General features: G+C 42.0%; 1 protein-coding gene across 1 annotated transcript; it reads left to right on the top strand.

Annotated features, from left to right (window-relative positions):
* Positions 1-383: 383 nt before the first annotated feature.
* Positions 384-23,369, top strand: LOC110537213 (annexin A4). Its single transcript, XM_021623080.3, has 13 exons — positions 384-492; positions 2,157-2,201; positions 3,092-3,179; positions 13,945-14,039; positions 15,746-15,859; positions 17,623-17,713; positions 19,972-20,051; positions 20,297-20,353; positions 21,491-21,584; positions 21,878-21,973; positions 22,713-22,771; positions 22,884-23,006; positions 23,113-23,369. The coding sequence occupies exons 2-13, from the start codon at positions 2,193-2,195 to the stop codon at positions 23,164-23,166; spliced, it is 960 nt and encodes a 319-aa protein (XP_021478755.1). The 5' UTR covers positions 384-492; positions 2,157-2,192; the 3' UTR covers positions 23,167-23,369.
* The last annotated feature ends 110 nt before the right edge of the window (positions 23,370-23,479 follow it).

Below are 23,479 nucleotides of genomic sequence, written 5' to 3'. Positions count from 1 at the left end.
CAATATTTGCGCATAAAGGCGTTTCCACCGCCCCCATTCTCACATTATACATTTCACCGAAACAAAGATCCAGCAATTTTCTGTCAGCATTTATAAATTGTACCGGCATTTCATGTTTACATCACTTTTTCATGCGTCAGGTAATTAATTCGCATGAAATGGTTGGATGGGAACCTGGTTAATGAAATTAACGTTTTTTCCCTATTTGTATATTCCAATCTAGTATATGGGATGACTGGCTATTTGTCTCCTTGTCGCATAATACAAATAAAATACAATAAGTCTGTTGCAGAGAGATCTAGGTGGTAAGCAAAAGGCCAAGGTACCATTAAGAGAGATATGACGCTCTTGACTGAAATATAATGTGACCTGTGTAAGTATAAAGGGGTGGGACCGAAAATCTTTCTGTGTCGGCCCCTGGGCTGCGTTTTAAAGCCGACGTTCCGTTCTCAGAAGAGTTCCGTTTTGTCACCACTCCATTCTTCCTCATTTGTAAGTAAATATTTTACTGTCATTTTTGGGTGAGGTTAAAATAGGCACAAATAAGCAATAGATTCGTGTTTTCGGTTGTTGTTTTTACTCGAAGCTTTAGAATATTATTTCTGACACATTCAAGGGTGTGCCTTGAACATAAACTAAACCTCAGAAGTTATTCTTCCATTGCTGGCCGCCAGCTGACAGACATCGCTTCCTGAGACCTATTGTTGATTTAATTTATCCTTAACATTACACCCACAAACAGGGAAACAATTATAAGAACTGTGTTGGGTAACAATGTCTCCACATCTATCGTAAATATAGGTAAATATGTAGTGCCTGCGTTGTGGTAATTTTGTGAACTGCATTTCATTGGTTGCATTTACTCTAGTGGGCTAATGGTCATTTTGACGTAAAAGTCCTCTAAATGCACCATCAGCATTATCTGCATAATGTGCAGGGGTGATCACATTGAAATAATGTACTGTATATCTAGTAGGCTATTTCTAATGTTTTGAAGTGGCAGTTGGACAGAGGCAGAGGCAGATGTCAAAAGGGTTCTTGTTGTACCAGGTATTTTCACGCCAAACTAACATAACGCAGCAGGCTTAACGGACCAGATGTATACAGTGAAAGAGTTGTTATCCTTGGCTAATGTTCCAGCGGCACAATATGGATAACACCCCTGGACTAAAATATATATTTTTGCATTTGAAGTGGGACTATAAAGATTGTTGGCTCCCTATGTTATTAGAAACATTATCAACATAAACTAGTGACTGCCTGAGGCAATATGCCCTGCCCAGAGACTGATGTATTTTGTCTCAATTGGACTTTCGGGGAACTGTTGTGAGCTAATTTTTTCAGTGGGTAAAGCTGGTCTCTTAGAATAGAACACTAGCTAAATACCCACTGGCCCTCTCTTACTGAGTAGTGTAATTACAGGTGTGTGTGTAATTAGTTGACCAGTGACGATTGTTCCACTGGGAAGACTGGATGATGAAATGTGTTTTGGGTAATCACATACAGTCCGTAATGGAAAAAGTACCCAATTGTCATACTTGAGTAAAAGCAAACAAATATGACTCAAGTGAAAGTCACCCAGCAAAATACTAATTGAGGAAAAGTCTAAAAGTATTTGGGTTTTAAATAATACCTAAGTATCAAAAGTAAATGTAATTGGTAAAATATACTTCAGTATCAAAAGTCAAGTTATGAATAATTTTAAATTCCTTGAATTAGAAAAACCAGAAGGCACAATCTTCTTGTTTTTTATTTATTTATGGATAGCCAGGGGCACACTCAAACACTCAGACATCATTTACAAATGAAGCATTTGTGTTTAGTGAGTCCGCCAGATGAGAGGTAGTAGGGATGACCAGTGTTGTTCTCTTGATAAGTGTGTGAATTTGACCATTGTCTGTCCTGCTAAGCATTCAAAATGTAACCAGTAATTTTGGGTGTCAGGGAAAATATATGGAGTAAAAGGTACATAACTTGACCAAAAAATTATATAAGTAGTACTTTAAAGTATTTGTACTGAATAACTTTTCACAACTGCATATAGTATTAATTAGAGAGCAATGCCGTTTCATCTGCTTTCAAAGCTCACCACATTGTTCAACGAAGAACGCATTACTAAGAATCCTAAGAAGTAATAACAATGTTTCTTTTCATAGCTTTCCCATCTCTTGATTAAGTTTTGAAACTCTACAATGGCAGCGGTAAGTCCCAGCACCCAACGTGTGTACTGTAGTACGCTTTGTGACTGGACTAGGAATGATAGTGGTCAACATTTCCATACATTTGCATGCATGCTCACTTGAAATAGGTTTTGTTTGCTTAGTCTTGGAGTTTATTTTCTTATCAAGTTTTATTTGTTACATGTGCCGAATACAACCGGTGTAGACCTTACCGTGAAATACGTACTTACAAGCCTTTAACCAACAATGCAGTTAAAGAAATAGAATTAAGAAAATATTTACAGCTTAGTCTAGGTCATTTCTACACGTAAGTACTGCAGGGGTAAAGTGACTATGCATAGATAATAAACAGTGAGTAGCAGCAGTGTAAAAACAAAGGGGGGGGGGTCAATGTAAATAGTCCGGATGGCCATTTGATTAATTGTTCTGCAGTCTTATAGCTTGGGGGTAGATGCTGTATCAACAGTGTATTCATTCAAGTTTGCAGAAAGATGGGTTATGGATGGGTGATGGAAATAGGCCCTAAAAACACAAAATCCTTACTGCTGAAAATATCAGCCATCGAGCAGACGAGGTAGTCTGGCATACACTGTAAACAGTAGATAGCAGTTGCGGCAGCTGAGGTGAGGGCAGCTCATAATGGCTGGAATGGAGCCAATGAAATGACATCAAACATGTAGCATTCTACTCCAGCCATTACCACGAGCCCATCCTCCCCGGGGTGCCACCAACCTCCTGTGGTAGATATAGAAAATAAATGTATCACTGTCACTAAACCTTTTGAGATGTGTATGCTTGTGCGTGTGTGTACCCATAGTCTATGACTCAAACTACAAGGAAATGGGAGAGTGACTGTGATACCAATGCATGAGCCGTTTAAACGTATGCCGTATAACTTTCTCCCACTGTAGATTGGCAACCGTGGAACCGTGGTTGAAGCCGCTGCTTTCAATGTAGAGGAGGATGTGAACCGTCTGAGAGGAGCCATGAAGGGGGCTGGTGAGTGATAGGCCGGATGTGAGCGTTAGTGTCACTTTTTTTTCTTCTCAGAAAGCGTTATATCCTAAAATAGTTTGTCCTTTCCATGAAAGCCCGAACCTACCTTCCTGTTATACAGTATGCTATGCAGTGCCTTCGGAAAGTATTCAGATCCCTCAAATTTTTCCACATTTTGTTAGGTTACAAGCCTTATTCTAAAATTGTACACACAGTACCTATAAAGAGTGAGAAAAAAAATGGTATTTCGATATTTTTGCTAAATTTCTTCTTTTATTTAAACACTGAAGTATCACATTTACATAAGTATTCAGACCCTTTACTCAGTACTTTGTTGAAGCACATTTGGAAGTGATTACAGCCTTGAGTCTTCTTGGGTATGATGCTACAAGCTTGGAACACATGAATTTGAGGAGTTTCTCCCATTCGTCTCTGAAAATCCTCTCAAGCTCTGTCAGGTTGAATGGGAAGCGTTGCCGCAAAGCTATTTTCAGGTCTCTCCAGAGATGTTAGCTCAGGTTCAAATCCTGGCTCTGGCTGGGCCACTCAAGGACATTGAGACTTGTCCCGAAGCCGCTCCTGCGTTGTCTTGGTGTGTGCTTAGGGTAGTTGTTGTTACATCTGCTCCTGCCACGCCCTCTACTGCTCATCCTGTGTCTCCTTGACCTGCCGCCTCTGTCTCTGTCTCTGTGTGTGTGATTGCATGGGCGGAGACTAGAGGTCGACCGATTAATCGGAATGGCTATTTAATTAGGGCCGATTTCAAATTTTCATAACAATCAGAAATCTGTATTTTTGGGCGCCGATTTCAAAAATAAAAACATGTATTTTTTATATATACCTTTATTGAACTAGGCAAGTCAGTTAAGAACACATTCTTATTTTCAATGACGGCCTAGGAACGGTGGGTTAACTGCCTCGTTCAGGGGCAGAACGACAGATTTTCACCTTGTCAGCTCGGGGGATTCAATCTTGCACCTTACAGTTAACTAGTCCAACGCAATAACGACCTGCCTCTCTCTCGTTGCACTCCACAAGGAGACTGCATGTTACACGAATGCAGTAAGGCAAGGTAAGTTGCTAACTAGCATTAAACTTATCCTATAAAAAGCAATCGATCATAATCACTAGTTAACTACACATGGTTGATGATATTACTAGATATTATCTAGCGTGTCCTGCGTTGCATATAATCTGACTGAGCATACAAGCATACAAGTATCTGACTGAGCGTTGGTAGGCAGAAGCAGGCGCGTAAACATTCATTCAAACAGCACTTTCGTGCGTTTTGCCAGCAGCTCTTCGTTGTTCGTTAAGCATTGCACGGTTTATGACTTCAAGCCTATCAACTCCCAAGATGAGGCTGGTGTAACCGATGTGAAATGGCTAGCTAGGTAGCGCGCACTAATAGCGTTTCAAACGTCACTCGCTCTGAGCCTGTGGTTGTTTCCCCTGCTCTGCATTGGTAACGCTGCTTCGAGTGTGGCTGTTGTCGATGTGTTCCTGGTTCGAGCCCAGGTAGGAGCGAGGAGAGGGACGGAAGCTATACTGTTACACTGGCATATACTAAAGTGCCTATAAGAACATCCGATAGTCAAAGGTTAATGAAATACACATGATATAGAGGGAAATAGTCCTATAATTCCTATAATATCTAGACCACCAGCTGTCATATGTTCTGAGCAAGGAACTGAAACGTTATTTTTCTTACATAGCACATATTGCACTTTTACTTTCTTCTCCAACACTTTGTTTTTGTATTATTTAAACCAAATTGAACATGTTTCATTATTTACTTGAGGCTAAATTGATTTTATTGATGTATTATATTAAGTTAAAATAAGTATTCATTCAGTATTGTTGTAATTGTCATTATTACAAATCAATCAATCAAATTTATTTTATATAGCCCTTCGTACATCAGCTGATATCTCAAAGTGCTGTACAGAAACCCAGCCTAAAACCCCAAACAGCAAGCAATGCAGGTGAAGAAGCACGGTGGCTAGGAAAAACTCCCTAGAAAGGCCAAAACCTAGGAAGAAACCTAGAGAGGAACCAGGCTATGTGGGGTGGCCAGTCCTCTTCTGGCTGTGCCGGGTGGAGATTATAACAAAACATGGTCAAGATGTTCAAATGTTCATAAATGACCAGCATGGTCGAATAATAATAAGGCAGAATAGTTGAAACTGGAGCAGCAGCACAGTCAGGTGGACTGGGGACAGCAAGGAGTCATCATGTCAGGTATTCCTGGGGCATGGTCCTAGGGCTCAGGTCCTCCGAGAGAGGGAAAGAAAGAGAGAATTAGAGAGAGCATATGTGGGATGGCCAGTCCTCTTCTGGCTGTGCCGGGTGGAGATTATAACAGAACATGGCCAAGATGTTCAAATGTTCATAAATGATCAGCATGGTCGAATAATAATAAGGCAGAACAGTTGAAACTGGAGCAGCAGCACAGCCAGGTGGACTGGGGACAGCAAGGAGTCATCATGTCAGGTAGTCCTGGGGCATGGTCCTAGGGCTCAGGTCCTCCGAGAGAGAGAAAGAGAGAAGGAGAGAATTAGAGAACGCACACTTAGATTCACACAGGACACCGAATAGGACAGGAGAAGTACTCCAGATATAACAAACTGACCCTAGCCCCCCGACACATAAACTACTGCAGCATAAATACTGGAGGCTGAGACAGGAGGGGTCAGGATACACTGTGGCCCACTCCGAGGACACCCCCGGACAGGGCCAAACAGGAAGGATATAACCCCACCCACTTTGCCAAAGCACAGCCCCCACACCACTAGAGGGATATCTTCAACCACCAACTTACCATCCTGAGACAAGGCTGAGTATAGCCCACAAAGACCTCCGCCACGGCACAACTTAAGGGGGGGGGGGGGGCGCCAACCCAGACAGGATGACCACATCAGTGACTCAACCCACTCAGGTGACGCACCTCCTCCAGGGACGGCATGAGAGAGCCCCAGTAAAGCCAGTGACTCAGCCCCTGTAATAGGGTTAGAGGCAGAGAATCCCAGTGGAAAGAGGGGAACCGGCCAGGCAGAGACAGCAAGGGTGGTTCGTTGCTCCAGAGCCTTTCCGTTCACCCTCCCACTCCTGGGCCAGACTACACTCAATCATATGACCCACTGAAGAGATGAGTCTTCAGTAGAGACTTAAAGGTTGAGACCGAGTTTGCGTCTCTGACATGGGTAGGCAGACCGTTCCATAAAAATGGAGCTCTATAGGAGAAAGCCCTGCCTCCAGCTGTTTGCTTAAAAATTCTAGGGACAATTAGGAGGCCTGCGTCTTGTGACCGTAGCGTACGTGTAGGTATGTACGGCAGGACCAAATCAGAGAGATAGATAGGAGCAAGCCCATGTAATGCTTTGTAGGTTAGCAGTAAAACCTTGAAATCAGCCCTTGCTTTGACAGGAAGCCAGTGTAGAGAGGCTAGCACTGGAGTAATATGATCAAATTTTTTGGTTCTAGTCAGGATTCTAGCAGCCGTATTTAGCACTAACTGAAGTTTATTTAGTGCTTTATCCGGGTAGCCGGAAAGTAGAGCATTGCAGTAGTCTAACCTGGAAGTGACAAAAGCATGGATTAATTTTTCTGCATCATTTTTGGACAGAAAGTTCCTGATTTTTGCAATGTTACGTAGATGGAAAAAAGCTGTCCTTGAAATGGTCTTGATATGTTCTTCAAAAGAGAGACCAGGGTCCAGAGTAACGCCGAGGTCCTTCACAGTTTTATTTGAGACGACTGTACAACCATTAAGATTAATTGTCAGATTCAACAGAAGATCTCTTTGTTTCTTGGGACCTAGAACAAGCATCTCTGTTTTGTCCGAGTTTAAAAGTAGAAAGTTTGCAGCCATCCACTTCCTTATGTCTGAAACACATTCTTCTAGCAAGGGCAATTTTGGGGCTTCACCATGTTTAATTGAAATGTACAGCTGTGTGTCATCTGCATAGCAGTGAAAGTTAACATTATGTTTTCGAATAACATCCCCAAGAGGTAAAATATATAGTGAAAACAATAGTGGTCCTAAAACGGAACCTTGAGGAACACCGAAATTTACAGTTGATTTGTCAGAGGACAGACCATTCACAGAGACAAACTGATATCTTTCCGACAGATAAGATCTAAACCAGGCCAGAACTTGTCCGTGTAGACCAATTTGGGTTTCCAATCTCTCCAAAAGAATGTGGTGATCGATGGTATCAAAAGCAGCACTAAGGTCTAGGAGCACGAGGACAGATGCAGAGCCTCGGTCCGATGCCATTAAAATGTCATTTACCACCTTCACAAGTGCCGTCTCAGTGCTATGATGGGGTCTAAAACCAGACTGAAGCATTTCGTATACATTGTTTGTCTTCAGGAAGGCAGTGAGTTGTTGCGCAACAGCCTTTTCTAAAATTTTTGAGAGGAATGGAAGATTCGATATAGGCCGATTAGTTTTTTATATTTTCTGGGTCAAGGTTTGGCTTTTTCAAGAGAGGCTTTATTACTGCCACTTTTAGTGAGTTTGGTACACATCAGGTGGATAGAGAGCCGTTTATTATGTTCAACATAGTAGGGCCAAGCACAGGAAGCAGCTCTTTCAGTAGTTTAGTTGGAATAGGGTCCAGTATGCAGCTTGAAGGTTTAGAGGCCATGATTATTTTCATCATTGTGTCAAGAGATATAGTACTAAAACACTTGAGTGTCTCTCTTGATCCTAGGTCCTGGCAGAGTTGTGCAGACTCAGGACAACTGAGCTTTGAAGGAATACGCAGATTTAAGGAAGAGTCCGTAATTTGCTTTCTAATAATCATAATCTTTTCCTCAAAGAAGTTCATGAATTTATCACTGCTAAAGTGAAAGTCATCCTCTCTTGGGGAATGCTGCTTTTTAGTTAGCTTTGCGACAGTATCAAAAAGGAATTTCGGATTGTTCTTATTTTCCTCAATTAAGTTAGAAAAATAGGATGATCGAGCAGCAGTAAGGGCTCTTCGGTACTGCACAGTACTGTCTTTCCAAGCTAGTCGGAAGACTTCCAGTTTGGTGTGGCGCCATTTCCGTTCCAATTTTCTGGAAGCTTGCTTCAGAGCTCGGGTATTTTCTGTGTACCAGGGAGCTAGTTTCTTATGAGAAATGTTTTTAGTTTTTAGGGGTGCAACTGCATCTAGGGTATTGCGCAAGGTTAAGTTGAGTTCCTCAGTTAGGTGGTTAACTGATTTTTGTCCTCTGGCGTCCTTGGGTAGGCAGAAGGAGTCTGGAAGGACATCAAGGAATCTTTGTGTTGTCTGTGAATTTATAGCACGACTTTTGATGATCCTTGGTTGGGGTCTGAGCAGATTATTTGTTGCAATTGCAAACGTAATAAAATGGTGGTCCGATAGTCCAGGATTATGAGGAAAAACATTAAGATCCACAACATTTATTCCATGGGACAAAACTAGGTCCAGCGTATGACTGTGACAGTGAGTGGGTCCAGAGACATGTTGGACAAAACCCACTGAGTCGATGATGGCTCCGAAAGCCTTTTGGAGTGGGTCTGTGGACTTTTCCATGTGAATATTAAAGTCACCAAAGATTAGAATATTATCCGCTATGACTACAAGGTCCGATAGGAATTCAGGGAACTCAGTGAGGAACGCTGTATATGGCCCAGGAGGCCTGTAAACAGTAGCTATAAAAAGTGATTGAGTAGGCTGCATAGATTTCATGACTAGAAGCTCAAAAGACGAAAACGTCATTTTTTTTTTTGTAAATTGAAATTTGCTATCGTAAATGTTAGCAACACCTCCGCCTTTGCGGGATGCACGGGGGATATGGTCACTAGTGTAGCCAGGAGGTGAGGCCTCATTTAACACAGTAAATTCATCAGGCTTAAGCCATGTTTCAGTCAGGCCAATCACATCAAGATTATGATCAGTGATTAGTTCATTGACTATAATTGCCTTTGAAGTAAGGGATCTAACATTAAGTAGCCCTATTTTGAGATGTGAGGTATCATGATCTCTTTCAATAATGACAGGAATGGAGGTGGTCTTTATCCTAGTGAGATTGCTAAGGCGAACACCGCCATGTTTAGTTTTGCCCAACCTAGGTCGAGACACAGACACGGTCTCAATGGTGATAGCTGAGCTGACTACACTGACTGTGCTAGTGGCAGACTCCACTATGCTGGCAGGCTGGCTAACAGCCTGCTGCCTGGCCTGCACCCTATTTCATTGTGGAGCTAGAGGAGTTAGAGCCCTGTCTATGTTGGTAGATAAAATGAGAGCACCCCTCCAGCTAGGATGGAGTCCGTCACTCCTCAGCAGGTCAGGCTTGGTCCTGTTTGTGGGCGAGTCCCAGAAAGAGGGCCAATTATCTACAAATTCTATCTTTTGGGAGGGGCAGAAAACAGTTTTCAACCAGCGATTGAGTTGTGAGACTCTGCTGTAGAGCTCATCACTCCCCCTAACTGGGAGGGGGCCAGAGACAATTACTCGATGCCGACACATCTTTCTAGCTGATTTACACGCAGAAGCTATGTTGCGCTTGGTGATCTCTGACTGTTTCATCCTAACATCGTTGGTGCCGACGTGGATAACAATATCTCTATACTCTCTACACTCGCCAGTTTTAGCTTTAGCCAGCACCATCTTCAGATTAGCCTTAACGTCGGTAGCCCTGCCCCCCGGTAAACAGTGTATGATCGCTGGATGATTCTCAAGTCTAATACTGCGGGTAATGGAGTCGCCAATGACTAGAGTTTTCAATTTGTCAGAGCTAATGGTGGGAAGCTTCGGCGTCTCAGACCCCGTAACGGGAGGAGTAGAGACCAGAGAAGACTCGGCCTCTGACTCCGACCTGCTGCTTAATGGGGAAAACAAATAACATTTAAAAAATCGGCCGATTTAATCGGTATCTGCTTTTTTGGTCCTCCAATAATCGGTATCGGCGTTGAAAAATCATAATCGGTCGACCTCAAGCGGAGACGGGTGTGCTGGGGTCAGAGCATATCCCCACCATCTGCAACCTGTTCCATTATCAAGACCTCTGCAAATACTCATTCCTGCCAGATCGTAATCTCTGCTCATTCTTCCCGCTCTGACTCTGGTCCCTGTCTCCAGTCTCACATCTCCTTATCCTGCTACTCTGCCCTGGATTCCCCACGCTACTTCTCCCTTGGATTCCGCTCTGGATCTTCTTACCCTGTCCCAACCCCTCTCGTTCCAGCCTCAGCCTCGGCACCTGGTTTCCTGCCTGCCCGAGCTTCCCCTGGCCTGCACTCCATCTTCCCCCTGTGATTCAATAAATTCCTTGGAAATGGTTGTACTTCTGGAAGGTTCTCCCAACTCCACAGAGGAACTCTGTCAGAGTGACCATCAGATTCTTGGTCAGGGAGGTGACCAGAGATGAACAGAGAAAAGTACAGACAGATCTCTGCATAACAGTTGTCCTGTTGGAGGGTGAACCTTCACCCCAGTCTGAGGTCCTGAGTGCTCTGGAGCAGGTTTTCATCAAGGATCTCTGTACTTTGCTCTGTTCATCTTTGCCTCATTCCAAACTAGTCTCCCAGTCCTTGCCACTGAAAAACATCCCCACCTTGCTTCACCATAGGGATGGTGCCAGGTTTTCTCCAGACCTCCTTGCTCGCACACACTTTTTCAGTTCTGCCCACAAATGTTCTATAGGATTGAGGTCAGGGCTCTGTGATGGCCACTCCAATACCATGACTGTTGTCCTTAAGCCATTTTGCCACAACTTTGGAAGTATGCTTGGGGTCATTGTCCATTTGGAAGACCCATTTGTGACCAAGCTTTAACTTCCTGACTGATATCTTAAGATGTTGCTTCAATATATCCACATAATTTTCCATCCTCATGATGCCATCTATTTTGTGAAGTGCACCAGTCCCTCCTGCATCAATGCACCCACACAACATGATGCTGCCACCCCCATGCTTCACGGTTGGGATGGTGTTCTTTAGCTTGCAAGTCTCCCCCTTTTCCCTCCAAACATAACGATGGTCATTATGGCATAACAGTTCTATTTTTGTTTCATCAGACCAGAGGACATTTCTCCAAAAAGTACGATCTTTATCCCCATGTGCAGTTGCAAACCGTAGTCTGGCTTTTTTATGGCCGAGCGGCCTTTATGGCTGAGCGGCCTTTCAGGTTATGTCGATTATAGGACTCTTTTTACTGTACATATAGATACTTTTGTACCTATGGATATAGATACTTTTGTAGCTGTTTCCTTCAGCATCTTGACAAGGTCCTTTGCTGTTGTTCTGGGATTGATTTGCACTTTTCGCACCAAAGTACGTTCATCTCTAGCAGACAGAACACGTCTCCTTCCTGAGCGGTATGACAGCTGCGTGGTCCCATGATGTTTATACTTGCGTACTATTGTTTGTGCAGATGAATGTGGTACCTTAAGGCATTTGGATATTGAAATACATCCACAGATGCACCTCCAATTGACTCAAATTATGTCAGTTAGCCTATCAGAAGCTTCTAAAGCCATGACATAATTTTCTGGAATTTTCCAAGCTGTTTAAAGGCACAGTCAAATGAATGTGTGTAAACTTATGGCCCTTTGGAATTGTGACACAGTGAAATAATCTGTTAACAAGAAATTTGGCGTGGTTAAAAAAACGGGTTTTAATGACTCCAACCTAAGTGTATGTAAACTTCCGACTACAACTGTACCTGAGCTCAATTTCGAATCTCATAGCAAAGGGTCTGAATAGTTACATGAATAAGGTATTTCTGTTTTTTGATTTGCTAACATTTCTAAAACTGTTTTTGCTTTGTCTTTATAGAGTATGTGTAGATTGCTGAGGAAATTGTTTTATTTAATCCAAAAGTAACAATGTGGAAAAAGTCAAGGGGTCTGAATTATTTCCAAAGGCACTATAAGTGCTGTCACAATTTGTATTTCTTCTAGACCTCAATACAGGTGCCCTACACGACTGTAGTTCCTGTACTTTCCATTTTGATGATCTCATTTATTCCTCTAATTGTGCCCTGAGAGTACTTTCTTTATACTTGACTCATCCGTAGCCTTTACAGTATTTTGCCTTTCTCTTGTTCTATTTTTAAAGTTAGGATTGCATTATCGTTGCCTTGCTGATGTACAGTACCATTCAAAATGTTGGACTCACCTACTCATTCAAGGGTTTTTCTTTATTTTCTACATTGTAGAATAATAGTGAAGACATCAAAACTATGAAATACCACACATTGAATCATGTAGTAACCAAAAAAGTGTTAAACAAATCAAAATACATTTTATATTTAAAATTCTTCAAAGTAGCCACCCTTGATGACAGCTTTATACACTCTTGGCATTCTCTCAACCAGCATCTTTCACCTGGAACAGGTGTGCCTTCTTAAAAGTTAATTTGCAACGACAGCTCAAATAAACAAAGAGAAAACGGCAGTCCATCATTACTTTAAGACGTGAAGATCAGTCAATTTGGAAAATTTCAAGAACTTTTAAAGTTTCTTCAAGTACAGTCGCAAAAACCATCAAGCGCTATGATGAAACTGGCTCTCATGAGGACCACCACAGGAAAGGAAGACCCAGAGTTACCTCTGCTGCAGAGGATTATTAGAGTTACTAGCCTCAGAAATTGCAGCACAAATAAATGCTTCACAGAGTTCAAGTAACAGACACACCTCAACATCAACTGTTCAGAGGAGACTGTGTGAATCAGGCATTCATGGTTGAATTGCTGCAAAGAAACCACTACAATGACCCAAAACACCTCCAGGCTGTGTAAGGGCTATTTGACCAAGAAGGAGAGTGATGGAGTGCTGCATCAGATGGCCGGGTCTCCACAAACACCCGACCTCAACCTATTTGAGATGGTTTGGGATGAGTCTGAACGCAGAGGGAAGAAAACGCAGCTAACAAGTGCTCAGCATATGCTGGAACTCTTTCAAGACGGTTGGAGAAGCATTCCAGGTGAAGCTGGTTGAGAGAATTGCAAGAGTGTGCAAAGCTGTCATCAAGGCAGTGTGGCTACTTTGAAGAATCATAATATATATAATATGTTTTGGATTACCACATGATTCCATATGTCTTATTTCATAATTGTAATGTCTTCACTATTATTCTACAATGTAGAAAATTGTTTTTAAAAATTATTAAAACCCTTGACTGAGTAGGTGTGTCCAATCTTTTGATTGGTACTGTATATATTGTGTATCTGTACCGGTCTCTATGCTGTACAATGCAGAAAAAACATTGACCATTGTAAGAAAATAACGTTTTTTTTTTTTTCTTTAAAAAAGGAAAGCCTGTACAATGGTATACATATAAAGCCTGCACAATTTGTCTCTAAATGGGTGAATCTTGGCACCATGTTTGGAATGCTTATGCTTCACCTGACTCTAATGTGAGATGTATTAGAAACCGATGGCACATACATTGAGAAACGGGTATGCCCATGGGTCCAAGGGGAGGAGCTTGGAAACAGGAAGTGTGTCAGTTCAGCATTCATGTTGAACTCTGGTTGAGCACTTTCTAGCTCGTGATATCAGGGAGATATTTCTGTCCATTATTTCTATTGAAAATGCAGCCACACTATGGACAAGTGCCATTTAATGTCAAAGTTCTGTCAGTGTCAAGTTTTAACATTGACATCTCAACCAATGTGTGAAATATTGTATTCTTAATTGCAATGGTGATTGTTGCTGTTTTGTCAATAGCAAGTTATTTTATGTTATAATGCAGCATTATAATGTGAAGGTATACAGTAATGTTAGTCTGAGATGTTTTCTTACAGGCACAGATGAGGCAGCTGTCATTGAGGTCCTGGCACGTCGTACCATTGCTCAGAGGCAACGCATCAAGGAGGCTTACAAGCTGACCGTGGGGAAGGTAATAAGTGTTCATTTTTACTTATATCAGATGGAGTGACACACCTGTCGAAGGCAATGGACAATACCTGTGTTTATGACATTTCTCATATCCCAGTTTGAATTATCAGACTATTCTTAAGTTTTCCAAAGCCAAACAATGCCAGCTCCAGTAATTGAGGAAGACTATTTAGATATTCTCATATTAGATATAGTTCAAGTGCATGGCAGGAGTATGCAGGGGTTGTGTAAATAGTTACGTTTATCATCTTTGTTCCTGGTGTGGTTTTGTGTGTTACTATGGGTGTGGTGGTGTCTGTCTGGTGTTAATGTTTACTTTGTGTTGACAGTTGGTGCCTCGGGTTCATCATTAACTCTTACAAACAGATGGTGTTGTGGACAGAGGATAGAGAGAGGATTATCTAGGACTGGCCACCCCTCATAGCCTGGTTCCTCTCTAGGTTTCTTCCTAGGTTTTGGCCTTTCTAGAGAGTTTTCCCTAGCCACCGTGCTTCTACACCTACATTGCTTGATGTTTGGGATTTTTTGGCTGGGTTTCTGTACAGCACTTTGAGAAATCAGCTGATGTAAGAAGGGCTATATAAATACATTTGATCTACCTTCAAAGATTAGGTGAATAATACTCCTCATGGGGGTTGAAGACCAGTTTCAGTCAGGATACTGCATTGTGTGTTTAAGTGAAGTAGGAAGATTACAAAGTGACAGACCCTATGTTAAGTTATTATTTAACTTGACATTTAAAACCGAAAGGGAAGTCTGATCAATGTTTACTCTACTGGTGTGTGCTTATCTGTCCTATTTCACATGTACAAGTGTGGAATGTATATGTGTGAATTGTTAATGTCGTTTTTGCATATCTCACTCTCCCTGAAACAATGTCTCAGCCATTATGAACAGCGCCCCTCAAGGGCACATCAACAGCTTTTTCACCTTATTAGCAACCTTTCGGGTTACACTCAAACAGCTAGGCTACCTTCTGCCCTACTGAAACAGTGAGATAGGAGCTGTCATGTGGTCTGGCATAAAATGAATTGTTGATAAAGTTATCTAGACCCCCTTAGGGTGATGGACACAATTCGCCCAGCGTCGTCCAGGTTAGGGGAGGGTTTGGCCGGGGGGCTTTACTTGGCTCATCGCGCCCTAGCGACTCCTTGTGGCGGGCCGGGTGCCTGCAGGCTGATCTCGGTCCTCAGGTGAACAGTGTTTCCTCCGACACATTGGTGTGGCTGGCTTCCAGGTTAAGCGAGCGGGTGTTAAGAAGCGCGGTTTGGCGGGTCATGTTTTGGAGGACACATGACTCGACCTTTGCCTCCTGAGCACGTTGGGTAGTTGCAGCAACGAGAAAAGATCGAAATTGGGGGGTAAAATACAATAAAATTAATTAAAGTTATAAAGACCCATGGTTGAATGAGAATGCTTGCCAAAGGGAAGGGCAAATATTGCTAGTGGAATCCTCCTGGTCAGAAACAGGGAGACATATAGTGTGTGTGGACGCCCAGACAGACGAGGTCACTCTTTACTAGCTGTGTCATTTGTTCAACTCCTCTGCAACCACACCCTTCTGGCAGTTGAATTGTATCTAGAATGTGCTAGGTTAAACAATCGGAGATATGAGTGTATTGAGAAATCGTGAATGCTAAGTTGAGCACTCGGCAGGGGATTGTGTCCATTGGACCCATTTTAAATGTCTGTGTAATGTCACTGCAGGACCTGGCAGATGATCTGCAAGGAGAGCTGACGGGGAACACTGAGAAAGTGGTGCTGGGCCTCCTGATGATCGCTCCTAAGTATGACGCTTACGAGCTGAGGACCGCTATAAAGGTCAGTTATTACTGCCAGGGAAACCGTCACAATGGGGATATACAGTGGGGCAAAAAAAGTATTTAGTCAGCCACCAATTGTGCAAGTTCTCCCACTTAAAAAGATGAGAGAGGCCTGTAATTTTCATCATAGGTACACTTCAACTATGACAGACAAAATGAGAAAAAAAAATCCAGAAAATCACATTTGCAAATTATGGTGGAAAATAAGTATTTGGTCACCTACAAACAAGCAAGATTTCTGGCTCTCACAGACCTGTAACTTCTTTAAGAGGCTCCTCTGTCCTCCACTTGTTACCTGTATTAATGGCACCTGTTTGAACTTATCAGTATAAAAGACACCTGTCCACAACCTCAAACAGTCACACTCCAAACTCCACTATTGCCAAGACCAAAGAGCTGTCAAAGGACACCAGAAACAAAATTGTAGACCTGCACCAGGCTGGGAAGACTGAATCTGCAATAGGTAAGCAGCTTGGTTTGAAGAAATCAACTGTGGGAGCAATTATTAGGAAATGGAAGACATACAAGACCACTGCTAATCTCCCTCGATCTGGGGTTCCATGCAAGATCTCACCCCGTGGGGTCAAAATGATCACAAGAACGGTGAGCAAAAATCCCAGAACCACACGGGGAGACCTAGTGAATGACCTGCAGAGAGCTGGGACCAAAGTAACAAAACCTACCATCAGTAACACACTACGCCGCCAGGGAATCAAATCCTGCAATGCCAGACGTGTCCCCCTGCTTAAGCCAGTACATGTCCAGGCCCATCTGAAGTTTGCTAGAGAGCATTTGGATGATCCAGAAGAAGATTGGGAGAATGTCATATGGTCAGATGAAACCAAAATATAACTTTTTGGTAAAAACTCAACTCGTCATGTTTGGAAGACAAAGAATGCTGAGTTGCATCCAAAGAACACCATACCTACTGTGAAGTATGGGGGTGGAAACATCATGCTTTGGGGCTGTTTTTCTGCAAAGGGACCAGGACGACTGATCCGTGTAAAGGAAAGAATGAATGGGGCCATGTATCGTGAGATTTTGAGTGAAAATCTCCTTCCATCAGCAAGGGCATTGAAGATGAAACGTGGCTGGGTCTTTCAGCATGACAATGATCCCAAACACACAGCCCGGGCAATGAAGGAGTGGCTTCGTAAGAAGTATTTCAAGGTCCTGGAGTGGCCTAGCCAGTCTCCAGATCTCAACCCCATAGAAAATCTTTGGAGGGAGTTGAAAGTCTGTTTTGCACAGCAACAGCCCCAAAACATCACTGCTCTATAGGAGATCTGCATGGAGGGATGGGCCAAAATACCAGCAACAGTGTGTGAAAACCTTGTGAAGTCTTACAGAAAACGATTGACCTCTGTCATTGCCAACAAAGGGTATATAACAAAGTATTGAGAAACTTTTGTTATTGACCAAATACTTATTTTCCACCATAATTTGCAAATAAATTCATAAAAAATCCTACAATGTGATTTTCTGGATTTTTTTTTCTTCTCATTTTGTCTGTCATAGTTGAAGTGTACCTATGATGATAAATTACAGGCCTTTCTCATCTTATTAAGTGGGAGAACTTGCACAATTGGTGGCTGACTAAATACTTTTTGCCCCACTGTATGTAACACTTTTCAATACTGTACCTCTCAGAGCTATTGACATTGTATGGGGCTATTCACCTCATCCACCACCCATGTGTTGCCTCACACTACTCAATGAAGTATTAACATATCTCTCCACATCTCTTTTGCTGAATGCTAGGGTTCTGGAACAGAGGAGGCTGCTCTCATTGATATCCTGGCTTCAAGGACAAATGCTGAAATTAGAGTTATCACGGAGGTCTACATGAAAGGTACATCACAGCCTCTCTGTGCAATGTATTGAATCTCCATCTGTAAGAGTGCTGTATTTAAACAGGCAGCCCAATCAGATATATGTATTTATTATACCTTTATTCAACTAGGCAAGTCAGTTAAGAACAAATTCTTATTTTCAATGATGGCCTATGAACAGTGGGTTAACTGCCTGTTCAGGGGCAGAACGACAGATTTGTACCTTCGGTTACTAGTCCAACGCTGCTCTAACCACCAGGCTACCCTGCCTTTGGCATATATCACACACAGTTGAAGTCAGAAGTTTACATATACATTTAAACTCAGTTTTTCACAATTCCTGACATTTCATCTGAGTAAAAATGCCCTATTTTAGGTCAGTTAGGATCACCACTTTATTTTAAGAATGTGAAATGTCAGAATAATAGTAGTGATTTTATTTCTTTCATCACATTCCCAGTGGGTCAGAAGTTTACATACACTCAATTATTATTTGGTAGCGTTGCCTTAAAATTGTTTAACTTGGGTCAAACATTTCGGGTAGCTTCTCACAATAAGTTTGGTGAATTTTGGCCCATTCCTTGTGACAGAGCTGGTGTAACTGAGTCCGGTTTGTAGGCCTCCTTGCTCGCACACGCTTTTTCAGTTCTGCCCACAAATTGTTTATGGGATTGAGGTCAGGGCTTTGTGATGGCCACTCCAATACCTTGACTTTGTTGTCCTTAAGCCATTTTGCCACAACTTTGGAAGTATGTTTGGTGTTATTGTTCATTTGGAAGACCCATTTGTGACCAAGCTTTAACTTCCTGACTGATGTCTTGAGATGTTGCTTCAATATATCCACATAATTTTCCATCCTCATGATGCCATCTATTTTGGGAAGTGCACCAGTCCCTCCTGCAGCAAAGCACCCCCACATGATGCTGGCACCCACGTGCTTCACTGTTGGGATGGTGTTCTTCAGCTTGCAAGCATATCCCCTTTTCCTCCAAAGATAACGATGGTCATTATGGCCAAACAGTCCTAATTTTGTGTCATCAGACCAGAGGACATTTCTCCAAAAAAGTATGATCTTTATCCCCTTATGCAGTTGCAAACCGTAGTCTGTCTTTTTTTTATGGCGATTTTGGAGCAGTGGCTTCTTCCTTGCTGAGTGGCCTTTCAGATTATGTCGATATAGGACTCGTTTTACTGTGGATATAGATACTTTTGTACCGGTTTCCTCCAGCATCTTCACAAGGTCCTTTGCTGTTGTTCTGGGATTGATTTGCACTTTTCGCACCAAAGTACATTCATCTCTAGGAGATAGACCGCGTCTCCTTCCTGATTGGTATGATGGCTGTGTGGTCCCATGGTGTTTATACTTGCATATTGTTGTTTGTACAGATGAACGTGGTAGCTTCAGGCGTTTGGAAATTGCTCCCCAGGGTGAACTAGACTTGTTGAGGTATACAATCTCTTTTCTGAGGTCTTTGCTGATTTCTTTTGATTTTTCCCATGATGTCAAGCAAAGAGGCACTGAGCTTGAAGGTAGGCCTTGAAATACATCCACAGGTACACCTCCAATTGGCTCAAATGATGTCATTTAGCCTATCAGAAGCTTCTAAAGCCATGACATAATTTTCTGGAATTTTCCAAGCTGTTTAATGGCACAGTCAACTTAGTGTAACAAACTTCTGACCCACTTGAATTGTGATACAGTGAATTATGAGTGAAATAATCTGTCTGTAAACAATTGTTGGGAAAATTACTTGTCATTCACAAAGTAGATGTCCTAACCGACTTGCCAAAACTATAGTTTGTTAACAAGAAATTTGTGGAGTTGTTGAAAACTTGTTTTAATGACTCCAACCTAAGTGTATTTAAACTTCTGACTTCAACTGTATATTTGGCATTTTGACCAATCAGATCAGCTCTGAAAAAGATCTGTGATTGGTCAAAAGACCAATTAGTGGAGAAAATATCAGAATTGGACTGCCTTTGTAAATGCAGCCCATTTATCACATGCGGTGTATGGTAGAAGTCGATACCTTAGTATTGATCACTGTGTATAAAGAATAAACCTGATATAAGATATCGGTGTCTAGTCCTCTTTAGAGTGTATGAGAATTATTGTTTTCTATACAGCAATATTAAACTTTTGTTACCTGCCAAAGCTATTGACAGGGTGTTCACAAACCATTTCAAGTGTTGTGGTTAGAACTGCCTAGTCAGACCACTGGGACTTAGATAATTCATAACTTCTTCCACTTAATTTTACTCAATCATGTGACGACAGAACATGGGACGAGCCTGGAGGATGATATTGAGGCTGATACTTCTGGAATGTTCAAGAGGGTTCTGGTCTCTTTGCTCACGGTGAGAATCTTCCAGTATTGATCTCTCTAAATGCATTCCAACAGTCAAAGGAAAGCAAACAGAACTACAGTACATGGATTGTTGTAAGGGAAATAGTTTGTCCTCCTTCACTTCATCCATTATGTACAGTTTAACACATAGTGGATGATTTGTAGTTTTTAGAGGTCTCTTATAACCAGGTAATGATCATGTCATTGTCTGACTCATTGCTAACATGGCTTCTGCCTCTGTGCTTTGACTGACAGGCAGGGCGAGATGAGAGCAACACTGTGAATGAGACTCAGGCTGTGCAGGATGCTAAGGTGAGGATATGGACCCAGAGAGGAGGTGATCTGGTGCTGTCTATCTCAGTAGCACATGCTGGGGTATCAGGATCAATGTGCAATAATAGTGTTTAACATGATTTTTAATGACTACCTCATCTCTCTACCCCACGCATACAATTATCTATGAGGTCCCTCAGTCAAGCAGTGATTTTCAAATACTGATTCAACCACAAAGACCAGCAAGGTTTTCCAATGCCTTGAAAATAAGGGCACCTATTGGTAGATGGGTAAAAAATTAAAACAGCAGACATTGACTGTCCCTTTGAGCATGGTGAAGTTATTAATTACAGTTTGAATGGTATATCAATACACCCAGTCACTACAAAGTTACAGGCGTCCTTCCTAACTCAGTTGCCGGGCAGGAAGGAAACCGGTCAGGGATTTCACCATTAAGCCAATGGTGACTTTAAAACAGTTAGTTTAATGGCTGTGCTGGATGGATCAGCAACATTGTAGTTACCCCACAATACTAACCTAATTGACAGAGTGAAAAGACGGAAGCCTGTAGAGAATAAAAATATTCCAAAACATGCATCCTGTTTGTAACAAGGCACTAAAGTAATACTACAAAAAAAGTGGCAAAGCAATTCACTTTTTGTCCTGAATACAATGTTTTATGTTTAGGGCAAATACAATACAACACATTACGTCATGTGGGGTGGGGGGGGGGGATGGGGGGGGGGCTTCGGAGTTGAAGCTGTAGAAGCCTCTTAGACCTAGACTTGGCGCTCCGGTACCGTTTGCCGTGCAGGAGCAGAGAGAACAGTCTATGACTAGGGTGGTTGGAGTCTTTGACAATTTTTGTGGAAAGCTCTTAGACTTACCCAGAAAGACTCACAGCTATATTTGCTGCCAAATGTATAGACTCAGGGGGTTGAATTCCAATCAAGATATATTATTGTTTTATTTTTTACATTATGTTAAAAATTGTCTTCCACTTTGTGTTTAGGTCATTGACAAAAAAAATCACAATTAAATCCCACTTTGTAACACAACAAAATGTGGAAAAAGTAAAGGAGTGTGAATACTTTCTGAAGGCACTGTATGTCCCAAAAACAGTGTTCGGAGATTGTCCTTTTGGGTTTGTGAAATGCTTTTGCTGTGGGTTCTCAGGATATCTACGAGGCTGGGGAGGCTTGTTGGGGAACAGATGAGGTCAAGTTCCTCACTGTGCTCTGTGTGAGGAACAGAAACCACCTACTCCGAGGTAATTGCCCCCACATTATAGCGGAGTTTGTTAGATCTTGTTTTGGGAGTGGGAAGTGATCTAATTTTCCCTTTGTTTTATTATTCAGTGCAACATTCAAATTGTTCATTATTCTTTACTGTGCTCTACTTTAATAAAGAAAATGTATACTTCCAAATTGATTTTGCTACAGAAATGAATGTACAGACACAGTTCTGCTGTCCTCTTGTGGTGATATGGGGAACAAATATTTTATAACGGCTTACTCATTCAAACAGTGATTCCACATCTCTGCCCTTCTCTCGTTCCCTCAGTGTTTGAGGAGTATCAGAAGATCTCTGGGAGGGACATCGAGGATAGCATTAAGAGGGAGATGTCTGGATCTCTGGAGGATGTTTTCCTGGCAATAGGTCTGTCAGACGGATCCATTTTGTTTCACTGCCTCTTGTAATAATGTACTGAAGACAGATCCCATTGGGTGTCGAACTGGTTGAATCAACGATGTTTCCACGTAATTTCAACCGAAAAATTCACTGTGATGACTTTGAATCAACGTGGAATATTTATTCCATTTTTTTTCCCACCCGACTTTTAACCAACATTTTTTTTAAACTACATTTTACTTAATTTCACGATGAATTCACATTAGTTGACAACACAACCAACTGTAAATCAAAACTAGACGTTGAACTGACATCTGTGCCAAGTGGGATAAGCCTTGACTGAGAAACAGATCAGTTCTGATGAAAATAAGCACATAAAGAGTATCCTGAACCAGACTAAGGGCACAGTGCTATAATTAAGCAATAAGGCACGAGGGGTGTGGTATATGGCCAATATACACAGCTAAGGACTGTTCTTAGGCACTATGCAACTAAGGTGCCTGGATACAGCACTTAGCCGTGGTATTTTGGCCATATACTACAAACCCCAGAGGTGCCTTATTGCTATTATAAACTGGTTACCAACGTAATTAGAGCAGTAAAAATAAATGCTTTGTCATATCTGTGGTATACGTTCTGATATACCATGGCTGTCAGCCAATCAGCATTCGGGGCTCAAACCACCCAGTTTATAATCCTAATTTGAAACTAAATCTTGTTCAGCTGCCATGCCTGATATATTGCTTTTTTTTCTTTCTTTTTGCAGTGAAGTGTCTCCGAAACAAGCCAGCATTCTTTGCAGAGCGGTTATACAAATCCATGAAGGTGAAGCCTTTTTTACATACTCTCCCATGAAGTGTGCATATCTGCCTACACTTATGGGTTATCAGACAAAAGTGGTCAGAATGTTGACGCTCCCTCCCTCTTGTCTCCTCAGGGTCTGGGAACTACAGACAGCGTACTGATTAGAATCATGGTGGCTCGGGCCGAAATTGACATGTTGGACATCAAGACCGAGTTCTCTAAAGCATATGGGAAGACTCTCCATTCCTTCATCAATGTGAGACCCTGGTCACTAAAGATTGAGTAATGATTTAAAATGTAGATTTGTGCCCATTTCTTTCTGTTATCTTGAAGTAATCTGAGTGTCTCTCTGTATTGTTAAGGGAGACTCATCTGGAGATTACCGCAAAATTTTGCTGGAGTTGTGTGGAGAGTAGGGCATTGAACATCTAGGACATCATTCAACGATGACTTCACTCTGCAACAACACCATTGGTGCCTCTCCTATCTGCTGTTTCCTTTGCTTCCAGCTCTCTCAATATCCTCAGGTCTTCTGTGGCCCAAACATTTCAGAGACTAACCATGATGCCTTTTTTCACAGTTTGTATTACTAATTAAACCAAAGACAAGTTACATTTTACAGCTGCCTGCATGTCTTTATTGATCCCCTGCTTCAGCTTTAATTCATGTTGTGTGGCAACAGCTCTCTCTCTAAACATCTCAGGAAGCATAAAATATGGACCTTATTGA

The sequence above is a fragment of the Oncorhynchus mykiss genome, chromosome 12, assembly GCF_057628025.1.
Source record: "Oncorhynchus mykiss isolate SJ-2025 chromosome 12, ASM5762802v1, whole genome shotgun sequence".
NCBI classification, from domain to species: domain Eukaryota; kingdom Metazoa; phylum Chordata; class Actinopteri; order Salmoniformes; family Salmonidae; genus Oncorhynchus; species Oncorhynchus mykiss.
Note: the sequence above shows the minus strand (reverse complement) of the source record. Positions and strands in the feature narration are given on the sequence as shown.